Here is a 25618-nt window from a genome sequence, read left to right as displayed (position 1 = left end):
GTACACTGTTTGTTTCCCCAAACCATTACAAGAGGTATTTATATTAAATATAATATGTAATTATTAAGAATACATCATTAAATAATAATTTAAAGAATAATAGTAAAAGCACATAGAATCTTTGCAACAAAGGATATGAAAGGATTTTTAAATCTAAAGAAGTGTGCATTCAGCTAGTGCCTACAGGCTCAAAGGGAGGGAGTCTGCCAAACCTTCCTCAGTGGAGAGTTCTAGTCTGGGAGCCAACAGCAAGAAAGTCCCTGTCCCATGTCCCTCAGATGATGGTGGAACACAGAGTACAGCTTCCTCTGAAGGCCAAGTTTACTTCTGAGACTAGTAAACACGCTTAGGATTCTGTCACACATTATAATATGTGCAAACAGTGTTGGAGCAAAGGAAAGGGAGGTATTACACACTTGAGATGATGTAACCCTTATTAGTCATCCTTTAATACCATGTAACCACACTGTCATACTCACAAACTGGCTGGTTAAAGTATAATAAAATGTTGACTTGGAAAACTTATTTGGGTACTTTAACCTGTATTTGTAATCGTACAATTAGCACAATAACAACAATAACAATACACACCCATTATTCCAGAGTAATAAAGAGAGCCAGCGTGGTGTAGTGGTTAGCGTGCTGGACTAGGACCGGGGAGACCTGAGTTCAAATCCCCATTCAGCCATGAAACTAGCTGGGTGACTCTGAGCCAGTCACTTCTCTCTCAGTCTAACCTACTTCACAGGGTTGTTGTGAAAGAGAAACTCAAGTATGTAGTACACCGCTCTGGGCTCCTTGGAGGAAGAGTGGGATATAAATGTAAAAATAATAATAATAACAGCAACAGAGTTGAAGGATGCATCCTGGAGCTAGGATGGATATGAAGGATATGAAGGAAGGAAACAGGCATTTGGGCATGGGTGACAGGCATTTGGGCATGGGTGACTCTAAGGGGTAGGAAGGGGGACCCCCTTTTGCTCTCACATCCACCAGACTGGAATTTTAAAGCGTCAGTCATTGTATACCAGTCAGAGTATATTATGGCCTTATAGCTTGAATGAATGACAGATGGACTGGTTAAGCGACTAGTGGGTGTTGGGGAAAAAGTTGTCCATGTCTCCAGAACCAAAGAAAATTGTAGACAAATTTGCTTCTTGTCACGACATTCAGCTTCACTAACAAGGTAAATAAACGAACAACATTAATTACCTTATTGCTGTGTTTAATGAAGAGCAAAATCCTTGCTCCCCAAATAATGTCCTTTCCACCCCTTTGATTAACTAAACTGGTTGTTCTAGAGTCGCTCCAGGCTGCGTAATGTTTGGTGGGGGAAAGAAGAAAAGGAAAGTGTGTGTGGACACAAAAATCTCGTCCCCAAAGGGAGATGATTTAGGGAGAACAGCTCTCTGGAGAGTGGCCAGGAAAAATGTGGGGAGGAAATCGCACCAGCAAGTGGATACGGGAGTGGAGGGGGGGGGGGGTTCAGCGCACACAGTAGGGCCATTAACATGCGAGGGTACATAATGACCCCCCAGATGACTCAATCCCGAGCGTCAATAACGATATAAACGCGATTAAATACCATCTGTGCTGACGTCAGCAGGTAGCCCCGCCCCTCCTATCCTGCTGAGCTCGGGTAAGCCCCTTTCGCTCGCAACCTGGCTAGAAGTCTGGCCAATCGGGGAGGCGGGTGGGCGAGGCGTCCTTCGCGTGGGGAAGGGCGTGCGTGGAGCGGCCCGGCCGCGGGCCTGTCGCGTGTGGGGAGAAGGGGGCGTGGCTAGGTGTGCAGTGGGGGCGGGGGAGGGCCGGACGGCCGCGAGGCTCGAGTGGGCGGGGTGCCGCGGCGGTGGCGGCTGCGCGCTGGCTGGTACGTCAGCGGCAGGATGGCTGTAGCCGCCGTAGCAGCAGGAGCAGCCTCCGGTGGTGGCGGCGGCTTGGGGGCCTCAGCGGTGGCAGTAGTGGCTGCGGGGTGGGAGGCAGCAGCAGCACCAGCGTCGTCGTAAGATGGCGGCGCTGCAAGAAGGGGGCAGGTATGGCGTGTCCTGCGGCAGGGTCACCCAGGACCACATCACGGTGCTGCATGTCAAGCTGACCGAGACCGCCTTCCGAGCTCTGGAGAGCTACCAGGGGAGCAAGGTGAGGGGCGCCCGGGGCTCTGCTGACGCCGCCGTCACGCACCCAAGGGGGCGACGACTGTGACCCACAGGGCGGGGGAGGGGGCATGGGGGCAGCAGGGAGTGCTCCCGCCCGTCGAGGGGAAGGCGGGCGACGACAAGCCCCAACCCGTCCTCCTTCCGACTAGGGTTTGGAGGGGGGGAGGGAGTGTTGGCCCCTACCTGGCCGCCTTGTGCTCTTGGGGCAGCTGAGTAAGCTCCTCTGGGTCAGGCTGAGGGCAATGGCTCCCTTATAGGGCTCTTGTGCCTCCCCACTACCAGACATTCGCTTGCCATCGTTGTTCCGTATGGTCAGCGCCTATGGGATAATGTGTGCGTGTGTGTGTGTGTTTTAAAGTACAGAAATCCAACCCCCTCCCCCTTTTCTCTCCCACTTCTCGGGTTTCTTCTTTCGATTGCATTTTTTTTTAAAAAAAGTTGGATGGGGGCATCAAGTGCCGCAGCCACAGCTGCCCCCTCCCCTCAGAGTTGGAGGGCAGCGGAGGGTGGTTGTGGCTGATGCCGATCTTTTAAAAATGGCATTAACACAAAGTCATTTTTCTTGGTGCTGGTGCCAGCTAGTGCCTCTCGAGCTAGTGGTGACCGGAGCCAGCCGTTCCCAGATGAGGCAGATTCTGCTGAGCTGTCACTTATTTATGGGCTTAGTTTTTCTCTCTGCTGATCTTCTCTCTTTTTAATTCTCCCTGTGTGTGTGTTCGTTCGTTCGTTCTGACCCCGTTTTTCAGGCTTTGTATTTCCTGGAAATGTGAGATGACTAAGTTTTGTTTTTTTAAATGACAGTGACAACTATGACAGATTTATTAAACACTTTTGTAATGTTGTAAGGAAAATATCCCCTTCCTCGCCCCCCTCAAACCAAACCCTCTTTCTGTTTAGAATCCTCATCCCTTTTTCTTCATACTTGCCTTCTCCTTTTATTTGCGGGGCCTGCCGGCTTCCTACCAGCTGCGGTCTGAGAACTTGTGTCAGGATGAGTTTCACAGTTGGCTTTTGGTGAAAATAAGTGCTGCACAGTTCAGCACCTCAAACAAATTCTGAAACAAATTTAAATTTGGGAGAGCAAAAGAAACATTTGCTGCTTTGGGACTGCTAGGGAAGTTGTGTCTGGTTCCCATTTCTTTTTAAATGTGCCCCTCTTGCAGATATATCTGTTTCATGTATGTTTTTTTTATTTTTAGCAGGGAGGGAAAGAGAGATAATATACAAATTTTTACTCCTGCTAACGGGGCAAGAGGCACCTTTTTAACATGGTGATTCTCTTTATTTAGCAGGGGGAGAGTAACTGGCCCTATATCTAACCCCCAGCACAGTACCTCCAGTGACTGTTGCTGGGGTCTGTCTTACATTTCTTTTAGATTGTGAGCCCTTTGGGGACAGGAATACATCTTATTTATTTATTCTCTCTGTAAACCGCTTTGGAAACTCTTCTTGAAAAGCAGTATATAAATATTGGTGGTGGTTGTTCAAATTCTGGGTCAGTAGGTCAGTGAAAAAGGGGACACAAGATAGATCTCGGTGTCAGACTTCTTTCGCAAAGGTTGGGGATAGGAGAGTTAGTATTCCTCTTTGCAGTTTTTCCTTGCTGTAGTTTTCCAATGGAAACTTGAGCCTTCCCTTTTTAATGTTCAGAGTACATTAAAAGTGGCCGTGCGCTGCTCTGTGCCTCAGCAAGGAGGATTAAACTCTAATCAACTGGTGTCTTAACATGGAATTTCAAATTAAGCCCCCTCCCCCCTTTCCTAAGCTTCTTTTGTTACTGGTTTTTCCTATTATGCTGAAAGAAATCTTGAGAAATTGTTTGAGTGTAGAGAATTGTTTGTGTGTTGAGTGCTTCCAGTGGGGGGAAAAAAGGTGCTAATCAAGTTGTGTGTTTTTTTAATAGAGCTGTATGTCTTTTGTGGTGTCGGCAAGCTTTCTCTAAAAGGCTTCTATTGAAACAGTTCTAGGAACAGTCCTTAAAAAATAAACCAGGAACATACTAAAACCAGACAGAATTTAAACAACAGGGTTTTGACAGACAGTAGACTGAGCCTCGGTGGTTCTCTCCCTGTGCAATTCTTCATGAGGAAAGATGACTCAGACATGGTTTTCCCAGAACTGAGCTCCAAATTGTGCCTTTTCCTATGACTAATGGTGGTGTTTTTCCCCTCATAATAAGTGGATGAATCTAAAATAGAGTACACGAGTAAGCTTTCTTCAATGAGCTTTCCTCTTCTGTTTAGCATGTCCAGCCCAAATTTCCCTCTGCCCCTTTAGCATTCAACAGAATGAAGCCACCCTGGGGTTTTGTTGTACTGCATAATTATATTGTATATAAGCTCTTTCCCTTGTTAACCCTTAGTGGAAATTTTTAATTCTGCCAAATCATTCTCAGAAATTAACTTTGAATTGCAGTTTTCTCCTGTATATATTATTTAAACAACTGCAAACTGCAGTTATTCCAATAGCATACTTACTTACAAGCCTCATTCTGGGGGATGGGATGGCTTTTCAAGTTCTACTGATTGCAGCTTTAAATGTAGACCATGCCTTCCATCCCCCTTCCCCCTTCTATTATTAACAGAAATTAGAACTCAAACAAAGCAGTGTGTAGCTGGAGATCTAGTTGTATCTCATACCCTTATGCTTTTTAAAGGACGCTAATAATTGAACCCAACTTGTTGGTGCGTGTTTTTTTAAGTTTAAACTAAATATCTTTTTTTACTTAAGGTAAATGAAATTTATGGCAGTTCCTTAACATAAAATTCTGAGTTACATGGTATGCTTGCTTACCTCCAATATTAGAGATCTTTCCCATCCTGAAACCGTGACTTCAGTTAGTTTGCCGTGACAGAGATTATATAGTTTATGCTGGTCTTTGACCGTAATAAAGATTGATTGATTATGTAGTCATACTGAAGTATTAGTATCTATTTTGTAAGCTTTAAAGTGGTTCTGAATATTTTGTTGAAGCTGAAAATATGGCTGTTTCTCAAAGTGAATAATACCATTCCCATTTAATGCAAGACATTCTGTTTTGTGATACAATGGGGATCTTTTGTTGAGCATTTAAATACATAATTTTTAGACAAAAATTTTCATGTGAAATGGTATAATTAAACTTGAAATTAAGAGTTATTCTGGACTCTTACATGAATGGAGTTTGGTATATGTACTACCTGATTTAATCTGAAATCGGTGACGCTGTTGCATGTTACAACACATAAGCAAGGTTTGTGCTGACATCAGCTTCCCTGCTTTTGCAGGTAAATTCATCTTGGAGGAAGAGTAATTGTGTTTGTCTTTATATAATCAAATGTGATTAACTAAAACTTGATTTTAATGCAAGGATGGTTTAGAATCTAGAATTTCACAAACAGTACTTAAGTTGAATTCCAGTGCACTTTTACTTGTGACGAGCTCCATTGAAATAATTGGTACTTACTTCTGAGTAAACAATTATGCATACAATTGCATGGTAAGTAAAGTATTTATCTTCTATATAAGGTATACGTCTGTATTGACTAAACAAGAAACTCAAATAACCAAGCCTGTTGCTGTTCCCTTGTCTCATAAAAAGTGTCCTTGTATGCAAAGTGTCTTCTACAAGATGCAACATAGTGAGAATTTATGAGGGAGCAGAACTTGCTTATAATTGTAATAGATACAGAGCTAGAAATTAGATATTAAAATGAATGATTTTATTTGAACAAGTGCTAGTTTTGGCACTTTCATACAATCAAAAGTCTGCACTTCTAAATCCCTATAAAGTACATCAGCTTTTGGTTGCAATTATTTAGGAAAACAGGCAAAATATCTCTGACTGAAAGAATAGTTCTTCTAGGAGTTCAAATAGAAGAGAGATCAATACCCATGAGCTAATGTATATATATGATAGAAAGAAAAAGGAACTAAATTCATACATGTCTAACTATTATTATATTGACAGCCTCCTGCATAAAATTAAATTCAAACATGAAGGGATTGTAAGGAACAATAGATCTTCACTTCCTGCCTGATCAGTCAAAGATCCTAAGCCATTTTAGTATACAATTTTTTGTGAGATGTTGACAGCAAGGGTAACCTTCAGAATATCTTCTGAGCCTCTCAATGCACAAGTACACTTGGTACTGATTCTGTTCAGTGATGTGCAGTCTTATGCATGCTTAGTAAGAAGTAAGTTCCACTGTGTTAAATGGGGCTTTCTCCCTAGTGTATTTACGATAGTTGCCTTAGGCAATGTTACCCTTTAAATATTTGCAATCTTCAGCTAAATCTGAGTGCATATTGTATGCATCATATTTATTACATTTCTAAACTGCTTTTCTATCTATCCAAAACAATGATAGTGTTTGATTTATAGATACTGTGAAAAAACTGGGCTGAATGTCATACTTTCAACAGCAACAACAAAAAGATCATGGTTCAGGTAGTGGATCTTGTTTGTATCCTGTGTCTTACGTGGCTTTAGCCTATTCTGATTTTTTAAAGGAAATTTCAACCTTTTCATTTAATGTTGAATGGATAATTCGAAATAGTTTATTTGGGCAGGAGGCATTTCTCAGTGGACCCGACTTTGCTGCTTCATTTGTAATGAGACTTCTTAGATCTGCTTCCAAGCTGGCGCTGGCACTATTCTAAATGCAATCACTCTCTTGGAGGTGGCCTTGGCTAATACTGCGGGAATCTGAGGGTTGTGTGTGTGAGGGCAAGCTTTTTATGTGCCCATAAATAAAAGCAGGAACTTTGGGGTTAGGTGTTCATAGTTCTGTTATTGATCTACTAACTGTCTTATTTCTCTACTAATCCCTCTTCCGCTCTGGATGCAATATTTTCAGAATTCTAATACTCCCAATATGTTGAGAACTTCTGATTCTGAGTCAAACTGTTCTGGCTGTCAGTTAAAATGTGGACAACCTGTTGCTGATCTTCACACAGTATCATGTAAGGAGACCTGTTCTTGTGGTAGCGAGCATGACTTGTCCCCTTAGCTAAGCAGGGTCTGCCCTGATTGCATATGAAAGAGAGACTATGTATGTGAGCACTGTAAGATATTCCCCTTTAGGGATGGAGCCGCTCTGGGAAAAACAACTAAGTTCCAAGTTCCCTCCTTGGCATCTCCAAAACGGGGCTAAGAGAGACTCTTGCCTGCAACCTTGGAGAAGCTGCTGCCAATCTGTATAGACAATACTGAGCTAGGTGGACCAGTGGTCTGACTCAGTATATGGCAGCTTCCTATGTAGATCCTTTGGGGTCAGATAACTGGCATGTTAGTATCTAGCTCCCTTCCCACATCCAGTATTACTTAAATAAGGCCCAACCTTTAAGGCAAGTAAAGGGTAAGCATAGCATTTTACAGAAAAACTGGAATATGCATTTCAAGGTTGATTATACAGCATCTATAAATATACTGGGAGCTTTACAAAAGATAATAGACAGGCCTCTGCCCAAAGCAGCTTACAATCTAAAAATAAATAGGCAACACAGAACTGAAAATGAAGATGGTAGTGAACAATAATATGTAGATTAAGGAGACTCTCAGCATACCTTTGTGTCCAACTCTGCTTGGTTTTAAAGTCCGCAATTCAGTTTTGTGATATTTAAAATGTTTGCCATTATGGAATTGGACACTTTGCACAAGGCCAAGAGGTGTACAGTGTTCTCAGATTTGATGTTGGAGGATTGCATTTCATTTTCTTAGAACCACATAGTTACTCAGACTTATAATCAAGTACAGATACGTAGCAAACCCTTGAAAAATTGTTAGATACAATTTTTGTTTATGTTGTAAATCTGAAAGGCATAATATACGTCTGAATACTCTCCAGAGGAGCATTTCTGAGGGGTCATTTTATGTTTAGCAAATACTTTAACATGGTTTATGAATTAAGAAATGTTCAAGTGTTTAATTACAAAAGCATATCTTATGCTATCAGGTTCTGCATGGATTCACAAAACACTGACCTTTATTGCAAATTTGTTTGGATTTTCAGTATGTGAATACTCTGCTGTTTCTGTGCAACTGGTATTTGAACTTGAATTGGTGTGATCCAGGGCCATAGTAGTGCATGTACATTTATTTAATTTTATTTCATTCATCATCCTTCAGGTTTAGGAAAGGCAGGCATAGATTGATACTTGCAAATACCCAGCAAAATAGCATTAAAATAGCTATAAGGCAGCAATTCTAAAACCCTAGCCGAATTATCTCCTTCCAGCAAAGAATAGGTCACTTAAGTGCAGAAATGTGAGGTACAAAACATTCTGTTTCTAAAAAGTTATTGGCCAGCATCCAGGCTAGCATTCTGCATGTGCAGCAATGCAAGTTCCAGATGACCACTGCACTGTTGCTGCAGCAGAGGAAGGGGCGAGTTTTTCCAGTTTCCCCTTCCTTCTGAAACTTACCATGCATGACTAAACTATGTTCCTGAAAGTTGTACAGCCCTCAGGTACATATTTTTCTGATGCACAGTGGGCTTCAGAGGGAAGTGGAGTTGGGCAAAAATCACCCCTTCCCCCGCTCAAGTATCAGTACAGTGGTAGTCTGGCGCTTACACTGCTGCATGTGTGCAGTGCTAGTCCAAATGTCAGTCATTGTTTCATAAAACTCATTAGTAAGAATAAACAGATGCCAAAGCAATATTATGCAAGTTGGGCAATTTCAAATTTGTAATTATTGTTTTCAGATGATTATTACACATGTGATTATCTGTTTTGTTGATATAGTGAATATTTTTTAAAAAAATTCTTTCCACCTAAAACTTTCAATTTGTTTCAGTATAGCATTTAAACCACATTGATTATCTTTCATCAAAGATTTCAGTTCAGCTGCTTGAAAAACTTTAGAGATACGGTGTAGAAAATTAATATGGTGGAATTTTTATGAGATCGGCTGGCAATCCATGTGTGTCCATTCATGTGTGTCCCCACCCACCAACTTTGCAATGCATGGACCAATATGCCAGTGTGGTGTAGTGGTTAGAGTGCTGGACTAGGACACGGGAGACCCGAGTTCAAATCCCCATTCAGCCATGAAACCAGCTGGGTGACTCTGGGCCAGTCACTTCTCTCTCAGCCTAACCTACGTCACAAGGTTGTTGTGAAAGAGAAACTCAAGTATGTAGTACACCGCTCTGGGCTCCTTGGAGGAAGAGCGGGATATAAATGTAATCATCATCATCATATTGGGCACAGTTATAGGGACACATAGGGACTCCTCAGTGGCATAGTTTATGATGATGTAATAAACCCCAATTCAAGATTACAGACGTATAAAACTTTTGAGGTCCGAGCGGGCTAGCTTGTGAACTGCCTAACCGATTTGAATCAAATTTGCTACAGCTGTAGGGGTACATACATGGTGTAGTTTATGTCATCCACCCCAATTCAAGATAGCAGATGCATGCATTTTTGAGGCACAAGTGGGCTAACTTGTGAACTGCCTAACTGATTTGAATCAAATTTGCTACAGCTGTAGGGGTACATACATGGTGTAGTTTATGTCATCCACCCCAATTCAAGAGAGCAGATGCATGCATTTTTGAGGCACAAGTGGGCTAGAACTCCCTAACTGATTTGGACCAAATTCAATCCAGTTTAGTGATAGTGAAAGGAAACTATATCTTTCTTACACTAAAAACAATATTTTAAAAGTAAAAATGCATTAACCCCTTTTCAACTTTTTTCATGTTGAAATTAAAACTGGGTGGAAGGTGATTGAGAAAATAGAGGAAGTGGATACCTGCTTGGCATGTGGGATGTTTTGCATCAGCTACCTTAGCCACCTAATGGCGCAGTGGGAAATGACTTGACTAGCAAGCCAGAGGTTGCCAGTTTGAATCCCCACTGGTGCGTTTCCCAGAATATGGGCAACTCCTATATCAGGCAGCAGCGATATAGGGAGGTGCTGAAAGGCATTATCTCATACTGTGTGGGAGGAGGCAATGGTAAACTCCTCCTGGGGCTCTGTGGTCGCCAGGAGTCGACACCGACTCCACGGCACACTTTACCTTAGCTCAGGTCTGCAATTCTGGAAGCAAGTCTCCATTGTTTCAAGCCATTTTGGAATGAAGAGAGGTGTTCAGTAATGATTATCATTGTTTGCTCAACTGTGTCAGTTTTATTATGATGAATCTTGAGTTAAATTCTGAAGTCCGCTATGTTTGTGTGGCTGCAACTTAGGAATTGAGGAGGAGGAAAACACAAATGTATATATGTGTTGCGTTTAAGTGATCTGTCTATAACTGTATTTTTGAAAAGTGTATCACAAAGCTGAAACTTTTTTCTATATCTATAGCTTAGCCACAGTTGTTGCATTCCTTTATATATCCTGAATTTGTTCACTGAGGTGCTAAAGGGAATTCAGTTAGAAAGCAATATGAGCAGATAAATTAGCTTTAGGCAACATTGTAAAAATCAGACATAAGTAGGTGTATTTCTTTCTCTTAATGCATGACCTTAAAATGAGAGGCAGTGGAAAGATCAATTTATATGGTGCATTTTAAACATTTTTTTGGTTATTAAATGTTGAAATTTGTTGAACGCCTCTGCTTTTTTGTAGCCTGAAATGCTTTGCTGTTACAAACTCATTTTTCTTGTGTAAGGCACCAAATAAGATCTTAAACAATTAGTTGAATATCTCTATTTTGTCACTTTCTGTGTTTTGTGCAAAGCATGTTTTAGTATCCTTACAATAAAGCTATTCACTCAATTTTATTGTATCTGGATCATTTCCAAAGGTTCTGTTCATTGGTTTTTCTTGCACCAAAACAAATTTAACTAGCAGAGGTTTTTTGTTTGTATATATTAAATAAAGCTGCAAGAAGGTAGCAGACCATTTACTATTAAATACTTTAAATGTTATTAATAATCTGTTTTTGTCTGTATTAGTGGCAAGGGATGTATATCCAGCAAGTACACTAGTAGGGCTTACATTTATTCATGTGAAGAATAAACAGGGAAAACATTTCTATTTTTTGTGGGATCTAATGCTTTTCCAGCTGTGCCAGCTGAGTCAGATTACACTTGGTTTTTAGGTAAAGATAACTTTACTTAAGAATTCAGGTTCAGTATGTGTTGAACATTCTCCATTTGTGTTGTGTGCTTCTACATTTGTTCATATGCTATACCAAATAGATGAACAGAATAATAAATGGCAATTTGGGTAGTCTTGATTCTGCATACTGATTCTAATGAAAGTTCACTCTTATTTTTCTGTAGAATCTGATTCCTTCTCGACCTTCCATCCAATTTCAAGGACTCCAAGGGGTGAGTGTTTGCTTTTGTTATCATCTAGGCACACGCACACACCAAGCTGGAGGATGGTTATAGATTCTTGCTTCGTAGCAGATTTAATTATACTGTATTTGTTTGTGTATATGGTGCAGTTGAGCTGCACTCTCTCCATCTACCCTTCCTTGTTGAGTCTCGTAAAGGAAAATCTTTCCCCCCCATGTTTTAGGTCACATTTGCAAATATGAGTTAGAGTGCTGGGACTAGGACCAGGGAGACCCATGTTCAAATCTCCATTCAGCTATAATACTTGCTGGGTGACTCTGGGCCAGTCACTTCTCTCTCAGCCTAACCTACTTCACAGGGTTGTTGTGGGGAGAAACCTAAGTTTGTAGTACGCCACTCTGGGCTCCTTGGAGGAAGAGTGGGATATAAAATGTAAAAAATAATGATAAATATCTGGGGCAGTGCTTTTTTTTTTTTTTTTAATGGTGGCAAAGCAAGTATAGCATTTCCTTCTTGGAGAGAACCACCTACTCCATTACTACATAGTTTTGAGAGGGCTATGAAGTTTTGTTTCACCAGCTATTCAAATGATGATTTTGCACTGATGATGTGTGACTGCCTTGTGTGACTTTAACTTGTGAGGGGCAAACCTATTTCCGTTGGATTGAAAAAATTAGTGTGATTCATGTTCTTATAAAAGTCAAAAGGTCACCTGTATTCCAGGTTCTGATTCATTTTCATTTTTTAAACACATGTGTGTTCCTGAGATGCACCTTAGAAATGTGTGTGTCATAGCTGTTGCCAAGGCAATGACAATGTTACTTCTCCTCCTCCTGACAGCATTGATTCATCAGTCTGATTGGCCACTGTAACATGTCTCTTGTTTACAACTCTAATGGTGAATATGGAGCTCCATGCAGTGAAGGCACCTGTGAGGGACCAGGTGGCACAAGCAGCTGCCAATTGGGAGGAGGCATCTTCCCTGTTTTCAGGGCATAAATGGCTATACTTATTTAAATATTGCATCACTGAAACGTTTTCTTCCACTGCAAGGGGTCTGCTTTGTTTTCAAGACATTAAAAGTATTTTATACTTGACAGTCTAATTATACATCTTCCATTTCATTGTGTAACTAAAGGATTAAAATAAGCAAAATCTGAGCATATGCCAACAAACCATACTTACTATTGCTTTTCACGAAAAAGTTCTCAAAGCAGCCTATATATTAAAACAAATAAGAAGATGGTTCCCTGTCCCTCACAGTCTAAAATGAAATACAAGGACACACCAACAGCAGTTACTGGAAGGGACACTGTACGGGGTTGAATAGGAACAGTTGCTGTTCCCCTGCTAAATACGAGTGCATCCCCCCTCCCTTTTAAACAGTCCCTCTTTGCCCAATTAGTAGGGGTTAAAGCCTATAGCATCCAGTATTCCTAGGTGGTATCTCCATTCAAGTATTAACCAGCCATGACCCTGTTTAGCTTCTGAATCAGATGAGATTGGCCACCACGTTCAGGATAGTGCCATTTCATTTCATTCTATAACTGAAGGGTTAAAATCAGCAACTTATGAGCTTGTGCCTATACAGTGGGATTTGCTGCAACTTTTCTGTCCAGTCTGCTGGCCATGCAGCACATGAAAGTGCAATTAATCTCACTTCAATTACAAAAATTGTAAGAATTCCAGCGCATTCAGATCAGGGCTCTTTTATATACATGGGAATTATGGACAGCATAGACTCGTAGAGTTAAGAGGTCAGTTAAGAGTTTCAACAACATCATTAATTTTAACTAATTTGGAGTGTAATTTTATTGATCAGTTTAGTTGGTTTGTATAGATTATTTCTAAACCACATTGAATCCCTTGTGTCAGAAAGGCATTAAATCATAAAACAAATACAGCTATGGTATCACTTGGCAGTATGGTGCAGATTTTCTTCAGACTTTTAAAATCTGGAAGAATAGATCTGGGAGCAAAGAGAAATAGGTGCTTTCCCTTATTGCAACAGAGACAACTTGTGAAAAATCGAGCTACACTAAGCCTTAAAAATGGGAACCTAGGCAGCATACAGCGCGCGCACACACACACACACACACAAAACCCGTTTGAAAGCAAGTTTGCTCTTGTTCTAAAGCAGTAGTTCTTAACATGTGGTCCACCATATGTTGCTGAACTATAACTCCCAGCTCCCCCAGCCACAATTTATTATGGGATGCTGAGAGTTGTCCAGCAGCATCTGGAGGACCCCACATTAAGAACCACAGCTCTAAAGAATGTTGAGTATTAGACTTCAAATAAAACTGCATTTCTTAATGTACAATCTCCATGCAGATCTGGGTCAGGTCAGAATATTATTCTTTTTCTGTTTAAATCACTTTGAGAACTTTTTTGTTGAAAAGTGGTATGCAAATAATAGTAGTTAGGGGTGTGCATGGAACTGGTTCCGTGCACTCCTGGGAGGCAGGCGGGGGCTCCTTTAAGGCATGGAGAGGGTGCTCTTACCTCCCCCGCCACGCTTCCCTCTCTGGTGCTGCTGTAAAAACTGCTGGCATGGAGCAGCTTTATTCCCTCTGCCGCCCCGGTCAGCGTAATACTGGAAGTGGCAGGCACTCGTGTGCGTATCACACCCATGCGCCCACCACCTCCAGTATTAGAGGGAATATAGTTGCCCCACGCAAGCAGTTTTTACAGCATCATTGGAGGGGGGAGCATGGTAGGGGAGGTAAGAGCACCCTCCCCATGCCTTAAAGGAGCCCCCACATCCGAACCGGTTCAAACACAGGGGTTCCAAACCTGTTAGGCGTTCTAGGCATAGAACGCCAAACAGGTTCATGCACATCCCTAATAGTAGTAGGAGTAATAAGGCCTAGATAGTCCCAGCTAGAAGCCTTTGTATATTGCTTTGGGATCCATGAATGAAAATTGTGATATAAATACAATAAATAATGGAGTTTCCTGAATTCATGCAGCCTTATAGTTTTATAACTGTGGTAGTTCCAAACTACCACAGTTTGGTTAAATGCCACTTTGTTTCGAATTAAGATGGCTGGATTTCCAAAGTCAGAAAAGGGAGGAAAACGTTTTTAAAATGCAAATATAGACTTGGGTAAGATTTAATAAACATTTAATGTTCCACATATTCTAATTTTAATGTGGGCTTTGGACTGAGATGTGGCCACTCAGATAGTGATTATAAGTAGCAAAATAGCTTTCTCTTAACTTTGTGTCTTATTGTTACAACTGGAGTAGTGTAGCTCATTAGATAAAGTATTGCAGTATATTGAGATGTGCTGAGTGATCAATCCAGTTACATCTATAATACTGTAGCTTCTGTAAAAATAAGCAATACAGAATAAAAATCCATATTTATAACTTTTAAAAGTCAAACTATATTAGCAGTCATGGGAAAAGGGGACAGGTTCATGTGTGGATTGGTATCTGGTTGAAGGACAGGAAACAGAGGGTATGTATTAGTTATCTAAATGGGAAGGAAGGAAGAAGTGGGGTCCCCCAGGGATCTGTACTGGGGCCACTGCTTTTTAATTTATTTATAAATGATCTAGGAACTGGGGTAAGAAGCTAGGTGGCCAGATTTAAAGATACCAAAATATTTAGGGTAGTGAAATCCACAACAGATTGTGAGGAGCTCCAAAAGGATCTCTCCAAACTGGGGGAGTGGGTAACAAAATGGCAAAATGCAGTTTGATGTTTGCAAGTGTAAAGTGATGTATATTGGGGCAAAAAATTCTAACTTCACGTATACACTGATGGGATCTGAGCTGTCAGTGACTGACCAAGAGAGGGATCTTGTGGTTGTAGTGGACAGCTCATTGAAAGTGTCCACTCAGTGCATGGCAACTGTAAAATAAATAAATAAAAAAGCAAATCCCATGCTTAGAATAATTAGGAAGGGGGTTGAAAATAAAACTGCTAATGTTGTAATTCTCATATACAAAACTATGGTGTGACCACATTTGGAATACTGTGCACAGTTCTGGTCACCATACCTCAGAAAGAACATTATAGAACTGGAGAAGATGTGGAAGAGGGCAACCAAGATGATCAGATAGAGCACCTTCTTTAAGGCAAGGCTATAACACCTGGAACTTTTTACTTTAGAAAAAAGATGACTAAGGGGAGACATGATTGAGGTCTATAGAATCATGCATGGTGTGGAGAAAGTTGCTAAAGAAATTTCCTCCCCTCTCTCAAAACACTAAAACCAGTGGTCATCTGATTAAACTGATTGCCAAGAAATTTGGGGTTGACAAAAGGAAGAAATTTGGGGTTGACAAAAGGAAGAAATTTGGGGTTGACAAAAAGAAGTACTTTTTCACACAATGCATAATTAACCTATGGAATTATCTGCGACAAGCTGTGGTGGCAGCCACCAGCCTGGATGGCCTTAAGGTTTTAGATAAATTGATGGGTGACAGGTCTATCGATGACTACTAGTCTGAGGGCAATAGGCCACTCCAGCCTCTAAATACCAGTTGCAGGGGGGAGCAACAGCAGGAGAGCGGGCATGCCATCTCAGCTCTTGCCTGAGGGCTTCCCGGAGGCATTCGGTGGGTGAAACAGGATGCTGGACTAGATAGGCCTTGGGCCTGATATGTTCTTAATGTAAAAACACATCATTAAATTGAACATATAAAGTAACTACCAGTTTACTAGTAGAGCATTTGTTCTTGCACCATTGCAAGTACTTCCTTTTGCACCTTCTTATTTTCTGTTTCTGCAATGGGCCTGAAGCTGAAAGGATGCCTGTTAGTAATCCCAGTTACTGTTTAACCACAGCTGCACATTGGTCAGTCATCTGCATTGAGTAACTCACAATATCTGTGTGTCTTCCTCAGAAGAACTGACAAATTCACTGACAATCTGTTTACAAAGATAATACCATCTGCTATTTTTATTGCCTAATCTTCAACGTTTTGCTAGTTTAAAGACCGGTAAAGTTTGATTTACTTAGTCTCCTGATCCAGTGTCTGGCTTCTTAAACAAACCAATCAAACTTAACCCATTCTGTTTGTGACTTGTAAAGTTTCTGGTTGCCATTCAGATGCCCAGATATAAGATCTGCAAGTCCAACTTGGATTTTAAAACATAGGAAGTTTCAAATAACACAAAGTCTTGTGACAGCTTAAGGGCTATCCTATTAATTGTAGCATAAGCATATGTGGACTAAGTCCACTTAATCACGTATGTGTTGTTCTCAAGTTTATGTATGTTAAGGCAAATGGTCATGAAATACAAGATGGTCTTTATACTCTAATTTCAGGACCATTTGGCTCTATTGCTTACAGTCTGTCCAAGTTCTCAAGGACCATTGTATGTTCCAGATCCCTGGTTTGCCTTATCTGGAACTTCATTAAGGATGCAAGAAATTCAGGTTAGGTGCGTTGTCTTTGCAGGTTGCTTTGCACCAGCTCAGGTTTGCATGACAGCAGTTCCATCGCTTCCTTTCTAGTTACAAGTGCTTTTCCATGCATAGCTTCCGCTCAGTCTTGCTCAGGTCAGAAACCCGAATTCCCAGGAAAAATGAGGGGGAAAGCTAGCTTGCAACATGCTTCTACTTCTCCCTTTATAAACACAGATATTAAAAGGAACAAGAAGCCTCTGCTAGAACTTCAGCCCATTAATATCTTACTTTTGACATGCCTTCTAAAAGGCCTACCAAAATAAAACCCACTTCAGAGTGTGCTTGGGCCTGGACTTTAGTGAATCACTGTGGTGAATAGTGTGAGTGTGGGGAAATACAGAGAGCATTTCACTACATTCTTAGCCCTTATTGTGTGGATAGTGGTATTAACATTTTCATCACATTTTGAAATGTAAAGTAAAATAGGGACAGGGAACAGTGGTGTTAGTATACCCAAGATCTTCAGGACTTCATAAGCAAGCACTTTTAACTGCAGCTTGCTTTATCTTTTCTATAGAAAACTGTTTACAAGAAAATGTAGAGCGTATGGATCTTAGGTTCCTTTAGCTAGAATTGTCCAAAGATTGCAGATAACCTATAAGAATTTGTAACCTAAATACTTTGATATAATTTCCCGTTATTTTGCACATTGGGGCTGTTCACACGACTGTACAGGTTGGGCAGAAGGCAGCTTTCAGCCTACCTTCCCCCAGACTATCAATCTTTGTCCCTTTGGTGTGCGAGATGCGTATCCACACGACACATGCTGCTGGGCACAGAGTGGATCAACAGAGGCCGGGACTCGTTTTCCTGGCCTCTGGGTATCCCACAAGGCACCGCGCAATGAGACGGTGCCATGGGGGATTCCCCCCATCAGACAGGTGCTCTAAGTGCCCATCTGTGTCTCTTCTGGCTCCGTGACACATGAGGAGATGCGCAAGCCCAGCAGCCGGGTTAAAGGAGTGCTTGATCCCTTAACCTTGGCTAAGAGCTGGGCTTAGGAGTGGGATTAGGATGGGCAGGAGCACTGGGGTCCATGCATATCCTAGCACTCTATCCGAGCAGGCTAGCCCAGGCTAGGCTGCCCTAGCCCAGGTTAGGCTGCTCATGAGAACAGCCTCATTATGTTCTTCATTGTACATCTTAAAACCTTACTCGTTCTGGTTGCAACCACATCACCTGCCACTCCAAAGATCCCCAACCCCCTGCCCTCTTGGAGCAGCTTTCTAGGCTTGCAGTGAGCTGTGTTGGAAGGCAATCTGAAAAGCCTCTCTTGCATGCACAGTCCAGCTGCAGCTCTCACTTGTCACATGTACGCTCAGTCCAGTATAACACATTACACAGAAGCGAAACTGGATTTGCCACCAACTGCAGTTAAGGATATTTTCTTTATTTTTTTTTACTTAGGACTTGTATCCTAACTTTCTTTTGATAAAATCCAAGGTGGCTTAATCTTTATTCACTTGGATTAATTCTGAATCTTTATTGCCCAGAATATTTTACAACTATGACTGCAAAGGAAGAACTAGCCTCCTAACCCGGCCTGATCCATCGATGACAAGTTTGAATAAACCCAGTTGCTGCCACCACCTGTAGTAAGTCTCTCCCATTTCTAGCAGGATAAGGATACATACTCTCACACCCAACATCTGTCTTCTATCAGTCCCTGCATGATTGGGTGCCACTAATAACAACAACAATAACAACATTAACATATTAAATATTAAAACAATATTTTATTTTTATTATTTATTTATTTATTATATGTAATATTTGGCAACTATATTTATAATAACAACAACAATATTGATAATAAAATTCAGCCATCCCAGGTCCTTGGAAAGGACTCGAAGTCTGGATAAAACAAACCAGTCAATAACATCTGTCTGACTGTAAACAAGAAATAAATAATAATAATAATGAGGAGGAGGCTGATAACATCGCACACACTGAAGTTAAAAGAAAAATTGGAAGTGAATACATCAGGAGAGTTAGAAAAATCCTCAAGTCCAAACTCAATGGCGGGAACACCATACACGCCATAAACACCTGGGCTATACCTGTTATCAGATACACTGCAGGAATAATAGACTGGACCCAGACAGAACTAGAGACGCTAGATCGTAAGACCAGGAAAATCATGACCATCAATCATGCTCTGCACCCCCGCAGTGATGTAGACAGGCTATACCTCCCTCGCAGGTCAGGTGGAAGAGGAATGCTGCAAGTCCATCAAACTGTAGAGGAGGAGGAGAAAAGAGGCCATGAAGAATATATCAAGGACACTGAAGAAGATGCACTTCAAATGGTCAGTGAGAAACTATTCAACACCAATGAAACAAAGCCGGCCTACAAGAAAGAACAAGTCAAGAACCAAGCAGAAAAATGGAAAAATAAGCCACTGCATGATCAATATTTGCACAATATAAGTGGAAAATCAGACATCACCAAGACCTGGCAATGGCTTAAGAATAGCAACTTGAAGAAAGAAACTGAGGGTTTAATACTGGCTGCACAAGAACAGGCACTAAGAACAAATGCAATAAGAGCAATAGTAGAAAAGTCAACAACAAACAGCAAGTGCCGCCTTTGTAAAGAAGCAGATGAAACAGTGGACCACCTAATCAGCTGTTGTAAAAAGTTTGCACATACTGACTACAAACAAAGGTATAACAAGGTAGCAGGGATGATACACTGGAACATCTGCAAAAAAAATAAAAAAATACAAGCTACCTGTAGCCAAACATTGGTGGGACCATCAAATTGAAAAAGTGGTAGAAAATGAAGATGCAAAAATATTATGGGACTTCTGATTACAAACAGACAAACATCTGCCACACAATACACCAGATATAACTGTAGTCAAGAAGAAAGAAGAACAAGTTAAAACAATCAGCATAGCAATACCAGGGGATAGCAGAATAGAAGAAAAAGAAATAGAAAAAAATAAAATACAAAGATGTACAAATTGAAATTGAAAGGCTGTGGCAGAAAAAGACCAAAGTAATCCCAGTGGTAATTGGCACCCTAGGTGATATTTCAAAACAACTTGAGGAGCACCTCAACACCATAGGGGCCACAGAAATCACCATCAGCCAATTACAAAAAACAGCTTTACTGGGAACAGCCTATATTCTGCGACAATATCTATAATTATAACAGCAACAACAGTGATGATAAAATTCAGCCATCCCAGGTCCTTGGGAAGGACTCGATGTCTTCTGGATAAAACAAACCAGTCAATAACACCTGTCTGACTGTGTAAACAAGAAATAATAATAATAATAATTAATAAGCTTTGTTAGCTGCCCTGTAACAAATTGTTCTCTGGGTGGCTCACAAAGAGCATTAAAACATCAAATAAACACACACAAAATCACAACCTCCCCAATACAAAATACAATACAAAACAATTTAAGCTTTAAAAGTCAGTTTTACAAATCAAAATTTAAAAGCATGGCACTCTTGTATGTGCCATTATCACTCTCTGCCCTGCTTGTGAAGGCCTCAGCCAGCCCCTGGACATCATATGGGCAGAGTCACAGAAAATGCTGGTCAAGTGGGTTTAATGCTTAATGTTCTTCCTCTCATTTCCACCCTGACATTGCCAAGCTGTCCTAATCTCTCCCCTCTTCCATTGTAAATGCACATATCAGAGAGAGAACAATGAAGGAACTAGGTAAAATGCCCTCATAGTATGCCAAATTTAAGTGGTAGAAAGGTTTTTCTAGTGGTTTGGGATCATGTCATCTTTTCTGTGTTGCTCTGTGTAGCATATTTTTTCCAGTCCTGAAAGCGGGCAAGGGGCTACAGGTGTTGGACCAACTCCTGTGTTCCAAAGCAGATTAAAGAGAAGGGGAAAGAGAGACTTCATGAATAGAGGGGCTGTTGGGAGTATGGGTTGGCACAAAAACCTGAAGTTAACTTCTTTTGTAGAGTGAAAGATGATACTCACTAGTCCTTAACTCTTAACTCTGATAAAACATTCTTGCTGGACTGTGCAAAGACACTAATTGAGCCCTATGTCTGGGTGAACGCAAAAATGAAGAGTATGCCTATAGCAAGATTGTTGTAGAGCTAAAGTGGGGAGAGTGCAAATCTGCACTGCCAAGGATTCTGAGTAAAGTCCTTCACATAGGAAGCTGCCATATACTGAGTCAGACCATTAGTCTATATAGCTCATTATTGTCTTCACAGACTGGCAGTGGCTTCTCCAAGGTTGTAGGCAGGAATCTCTCTCAGCCCTATCTTGGAGAAGCCAGGGAGGGAACTTGAAACTTTCTGCTCTTCCCAGAGCAGCTCCATCCCCTAAAGGGAATATGTTACAATGCTCACACTTCTTGTCTCCCATTCATATGCAACCAGGGAAGACCCTGCTTAGCTAAGGGGACAAGTCATGCTTGCTACCACCAGACCAACTCTCCTCTCACAAAAGCAGTTGCCTGCTAGGGATCACCCAGAGTGAATCTAGAGCCCCATCTTCGTCGGTTCCTGCCCTATACAGAATTGCCACATGCTGAAGAAACCTTTCCTTGCATGGATCACTTGCCTGTAATGGGTAAAATCTCTGGAATTGATCCCTTTGGGTAAATTTATTTAAAGAAGTGTTAAACACTATCTTGTGCCTTTGTACAGTAGTTCTTGTGACAGATGGTGTGTTCTCTCTCACTCTTTTTAAAATATATACAGTTAACCTAGACTTCTACACAGTACAGAATTTACTTGATAATCTCTGCCAGAATACATTATTGGTGGAACAGCGTACAGTGGTCCCTCTACTTACGAAATTAATCCGTTCCGAATGCACATTTGTAAGTCGAAAAATTCGTAAGTCGAAAAGCGGTTTCCCATAGGAATGCATTGGGAACGGATTAATGCGTTCCGGAGGCTAGAAAAAGACCCAGACCCCCAGTAAGGCTTGCAAACTGCACAGGAACATTTCTTTTCAAGAATAAACAGGCAGTAAACAGGCAGGCAAGTCGAGGAAACCGCATGTAAAATTTGTAAGTCGAGGAAACCGCATGTAAAATTTGTAAGTCGAGGAAACCCCATCTAAAAATTTGTAAGTCGAGGAAACCCCATCTAAAAATTTGTAAGTCGAGGAAACCGCATCTAAAACCGGATCTAAAACTGCCGTTTGTAACTCGAAAAATACTTATGTCGAGTAGTTTGTAAGTCGAGGGACCACTGTAGTTATATTGTGCTGGCTCCATTATTCTTTTGCACAAAAGCTGATCTGTTCTGAGTGTGGTTTTTGCATCCAGCTTAATCGGAAAACTTACTTGCTTGGAACCACTTGCAAAACGTTCAGAACACTGATATTTTCACTTCTTCAAATGACAACATCATTTCCCATTTCTGATCATCAGTAGTGTAGTAATCACTACAAAGCGTGAGGGAAAGAAAAGCAAAACTGTTCACTGACTTCTTGGAAATACGTTACATACCTAGTTGTCTTAGTTCATTCTTTATCAATATCTTTTAACAATGGTGCAGTTGTTAGATTTGCATTTTAGTTATTGATATCTTATCCTAATTATGTGTTCAAGCTCTATAAGCAAGAGGTCCTAGCAACTTATCTTAAGACTTGAGTGGAGTGGACATACAATGTCAAGGCCAAATTGACTTCCTAGGCATCAGTGAAGAATTCTGGGGCTTATAGGTGTTCTGGGTAACCGGCTGCATAGCATATGCTGTGCCCCATGGCTCACAGTCTTGGAATGTTACTTGTTTTTTCAAACCAGGGGAGATGAAGAAGCAAGATGTGGATGCATCTTTGTGATGAAAAAGTTATGTATGTAAATATAATTATGTGAATATGGATGTTGGTACCTCTAGAGCCCAGGAAGTGGAGTACAGGAAGAACATAAATGTTTAGGTGTTTCTGTGCCTAGATGGGATTAACAAACCAGCAAAAGGAATGCCATTAAATCACTAATGTTACAGCACCTCCGAATGTGAAACCTCTGCCCCAGTAGACAGGTCATTCAGTTTGAATAAGAAGAACTGGAATAAAGGATGCATGTTGGCTGACTGGAAGTCCCATTGAGCACAGTGGGACTAGCTCTTGGGTAAACGTGCATAAGATTGTGCTGTAAGTTCCAATTCTTTCTTGTGCACAGATGTCCCTTCATCTGTTATGTGAGAATAACACTCTACATTGCAGGTTTTTTGTGAGTATAGAAAAGTAAGATTACTTTAAAAATAATCTTGATGATTATTATTTTTATTATTATTATTATTAATAATAATATAGCAGTAATATTACATTTATATATTGCTTTTCAGCTTGTCAAGATTCCCAAAATCGATCTCCCAAATGAAGTACATACCTTTAATTTCTATTTGTCAAATGTTGGAAAAGATAATCCTCAGGGAAGCTTTGACTGTGTCCAGCAAACTGTTTCAAGGTAAGCAGTTGCTTCTAGAGTATGTTTTAATTCCTTTATTCCTTTTATATGAACTGTTTTAATAGTGAACAATCAAACAAGGACACTACTCCTTCAAGTAGTATCAGATCTGGTACTGCTTTCAAATGTGTCATGGCCTCCTGCAGAATCCAAATGTCTTTATGAGAAGAAATCATCTTGTGTTAAACATCATTGTGTTCAGGCAGCAGAAGACTCTGGTCTTTTACTTCTGTTATCTAGTGTACAGTTGCCATTTTCAGTAATGTCCAGCTTAGATTATGGTATCTGTTTTTATAGCAGGTATGCAAACATAAATTCCAGAGGTGTTCAGAACAAAGTTCACACATTAATAAAAAGAAGGCAGGAAGATTGGCATGCCTTCTTATTCAGTTTTCTAAAAATGGAGAAGGCTCCCAGGAAGTACTGATAAATCATGCATGTGAAGTAGGATGGAGTGGAAGGAATGTTAATACTTGACACAAGTATACTTTGAAGAACTTCAGTATGAATTTTTTAAAAAGTTGCCCCTGAAAAGCTAATACATTCTTATTGTGGCTGCAGCCTAGGTAGGCACTAGATTCCTTAATCTTATGCACCGGGATTTGAGAAGGTAGTTGGCATATGAACATGCAATTTGAAGGGGAAGTTAAAAACAAAACAAGCTGAAACTCCTGAAATGAATGTCTTTAAACAGTTACCTCAAATAGATATTGCCATTTTGTAAATATTTGATCTTGAAGAAACACAGATGTTATTGTGAGCTGATGGATGGACTTTAAGTCTGCAGTTCTAAACATAATTACAGAAAATAAACTCTTCTGAACTCAGCAGGGCTTGCTTAAGAACAGCCCTACTGGATCAGGCCCAAGGCCTGTCTAGTTCAGCATCCTGTTTCACACAGTGGCCCAACAGAAGCCTCTGAGAAGCATCTGGCAAGAGGTGAGGGCACGCCCTCTCTCTTGCTGTTGCTCCCTGCAACTGGCGTGTAGAGGCATCTTGCTTCTGAGGCTGGAGGTAGACTATAGCCCTCAGGCTAGTAACCATTGATAGACCTGTCCTCCATGAATTTGTCCAAGCCCCCTTTTAAAGCCATCTAAGCTAGTGGCCAACACCACACCCTGAGGCAGAAAATTCTATAGATTTATGTGCTGTGTGAAAAGGTACTTCCTTTTCTTGGTCTTCAATTTCATGGGATGATCCCTGGTTCTAGTGTTGTTAGAGAAGGATAAAAATTTCTCTCTGTGTGCATAATTTTATACACCTCTACAGAGGCACTCTTCCCCCTGGATTTCGGGGCCGAAGTCCAGGGCCTTAACAGCTCCTGGGAGCCCTCAAATCCTTGTTAGTCTGTCCTGGGTGGTGTGGTCGCCCGGCGGAGCATTATGATAGTGTGGTCGCCCAGCAGAGCATTATGATGCTTAATTTGCTGGGCGGGGGGTGGGGGTGGCTCCAATGGCCTTTAGGTCCAGGCTCCAAAATTACATAGGTGCATCTCTGTCATATCTCCCCTTGGTCACTTCTCTTCCAAACTAAAAAGCCCCAGATGCTGTAGCCTTGACTCATAAGGAAGTTGATCCATGTCTGTAATCATTTTGGTTGTCCCCTTCTGCACCTTTTCCAGTTCTGCAATATCCTTATTAAGATACTGTACGATGACCAGAACTGTACGCAGTACTCCAAATGTGCTCTACAAATTTGGCTACTTGGTTTATGCTTACGTAAACTTCTAGATAGTTTATGAACAAGTTAAAGAGCACTGATCCCAGTACAGACCCCACTTTCTACTTCCCTCCATTGTGAAACTGTCCACTTATTCTTACCCTCTGTTTCCTGTCCTTCAACCAGTTACCAATCCACACATGAACCTTTCCCCTTATCCCATGACTACTAAATTTACTCGAGAGCCTTTGGTGGGGAACTCTGTCAAAACCTTTTGGAAATCCAAATATACTATGTCAACTGGATCACCTTTATCCATGCCCATTGACACTCTCAAAGAACTCCAAAAGGTTAGTGAGGCAAGACTTGCCCTTGCAGAAGCCATGCTACTTCTCCTTCAGCAAGGCCTGTTCTTCTATATGTTTAACAATTTTGTCAAGTATGCTTTCCATCAATTTACACAGCACCAAAGTTAAGCTAATTGGCCTGTAGTTTCCCGGGTCTCCCCTGGATCCCTTTTTGAAAATAGGAGTTACATTAGCTACGTTCCAGTCTTCTGTACAGAACCTGATTGTAGGGACAAGTAACATATCTTTTCTAGAAGGCTGGCAATTTCACATTTGAGTTCATTCAGAACATTTGAATGAATGCCATCTGGCCCTGGCAATTTGTTAATTTTTAGGTTTTTCAAGACACTTTAGAACATCCTCTCTCATCACCTCAAATTGGCC

General features: G+C 41.0%; 1 protein-coding gene across 5 annotated transcripts in view; it reads left to right on the top strand.

Moving 5' to 3' along the window:
- Positions 1 to 1788: 1788 nt before the first annotated feature.
- Positions 1789 to 25618, top strand: part of ELL2 (elongation factor for RNA polymerase II 2) — a 67019-nt gene continuing 43189 nt past the window's right edge. The window contains exons 1-3 of one of the 5 annotated variants that reach the window (XM_053293507.1): positions 1789 to 2139; positions 11376 to 11423; positions 23107 to 23228. In XM_053293507.1, the coding sequence (XP_053149482.1) occupies positions 2008 to 2139; positions 11376 to 11423; positions 23107 to 23228 (302 nt within the window). In that variant the 5' untranslated portion in view covers positions 1789 to 2007. Of the gene's footprint in view, positions 2140 to 5425; positions 5635 to 6561; positions 6586 to 11375; positions 11424 to 23106; positions 23229 to 25073; positions 25238 to 25618 lie in introns of those variants that run through there. The other 4 variants (XM_053293508.1, XM_053293510.1, XM_053293509.1 and 1 more) reach the window with 4 other exon arrangements.

The sequence above is a fragment of the Hemicordylus capensis genome, chromosome 2 (assembly GCF_027244095.1).
Source record: "Hemicordylus capensis ecotype Gifberg chromosome 2, rHemCap1.1.pri, whole genome shotgun sequence".
Taxonomy (NCBI): domain Eukaryota; kingdom Metazoa; phylum Chordata; class Lepidosauria; order Squamata; family Cordylidae; genus Hemicordylus; species Hemicordylus capensis.
Note: the sequence above shows the minus strand (reverse complement) of the source record. Positions and strands in the feature narration are given on the sequence as shown.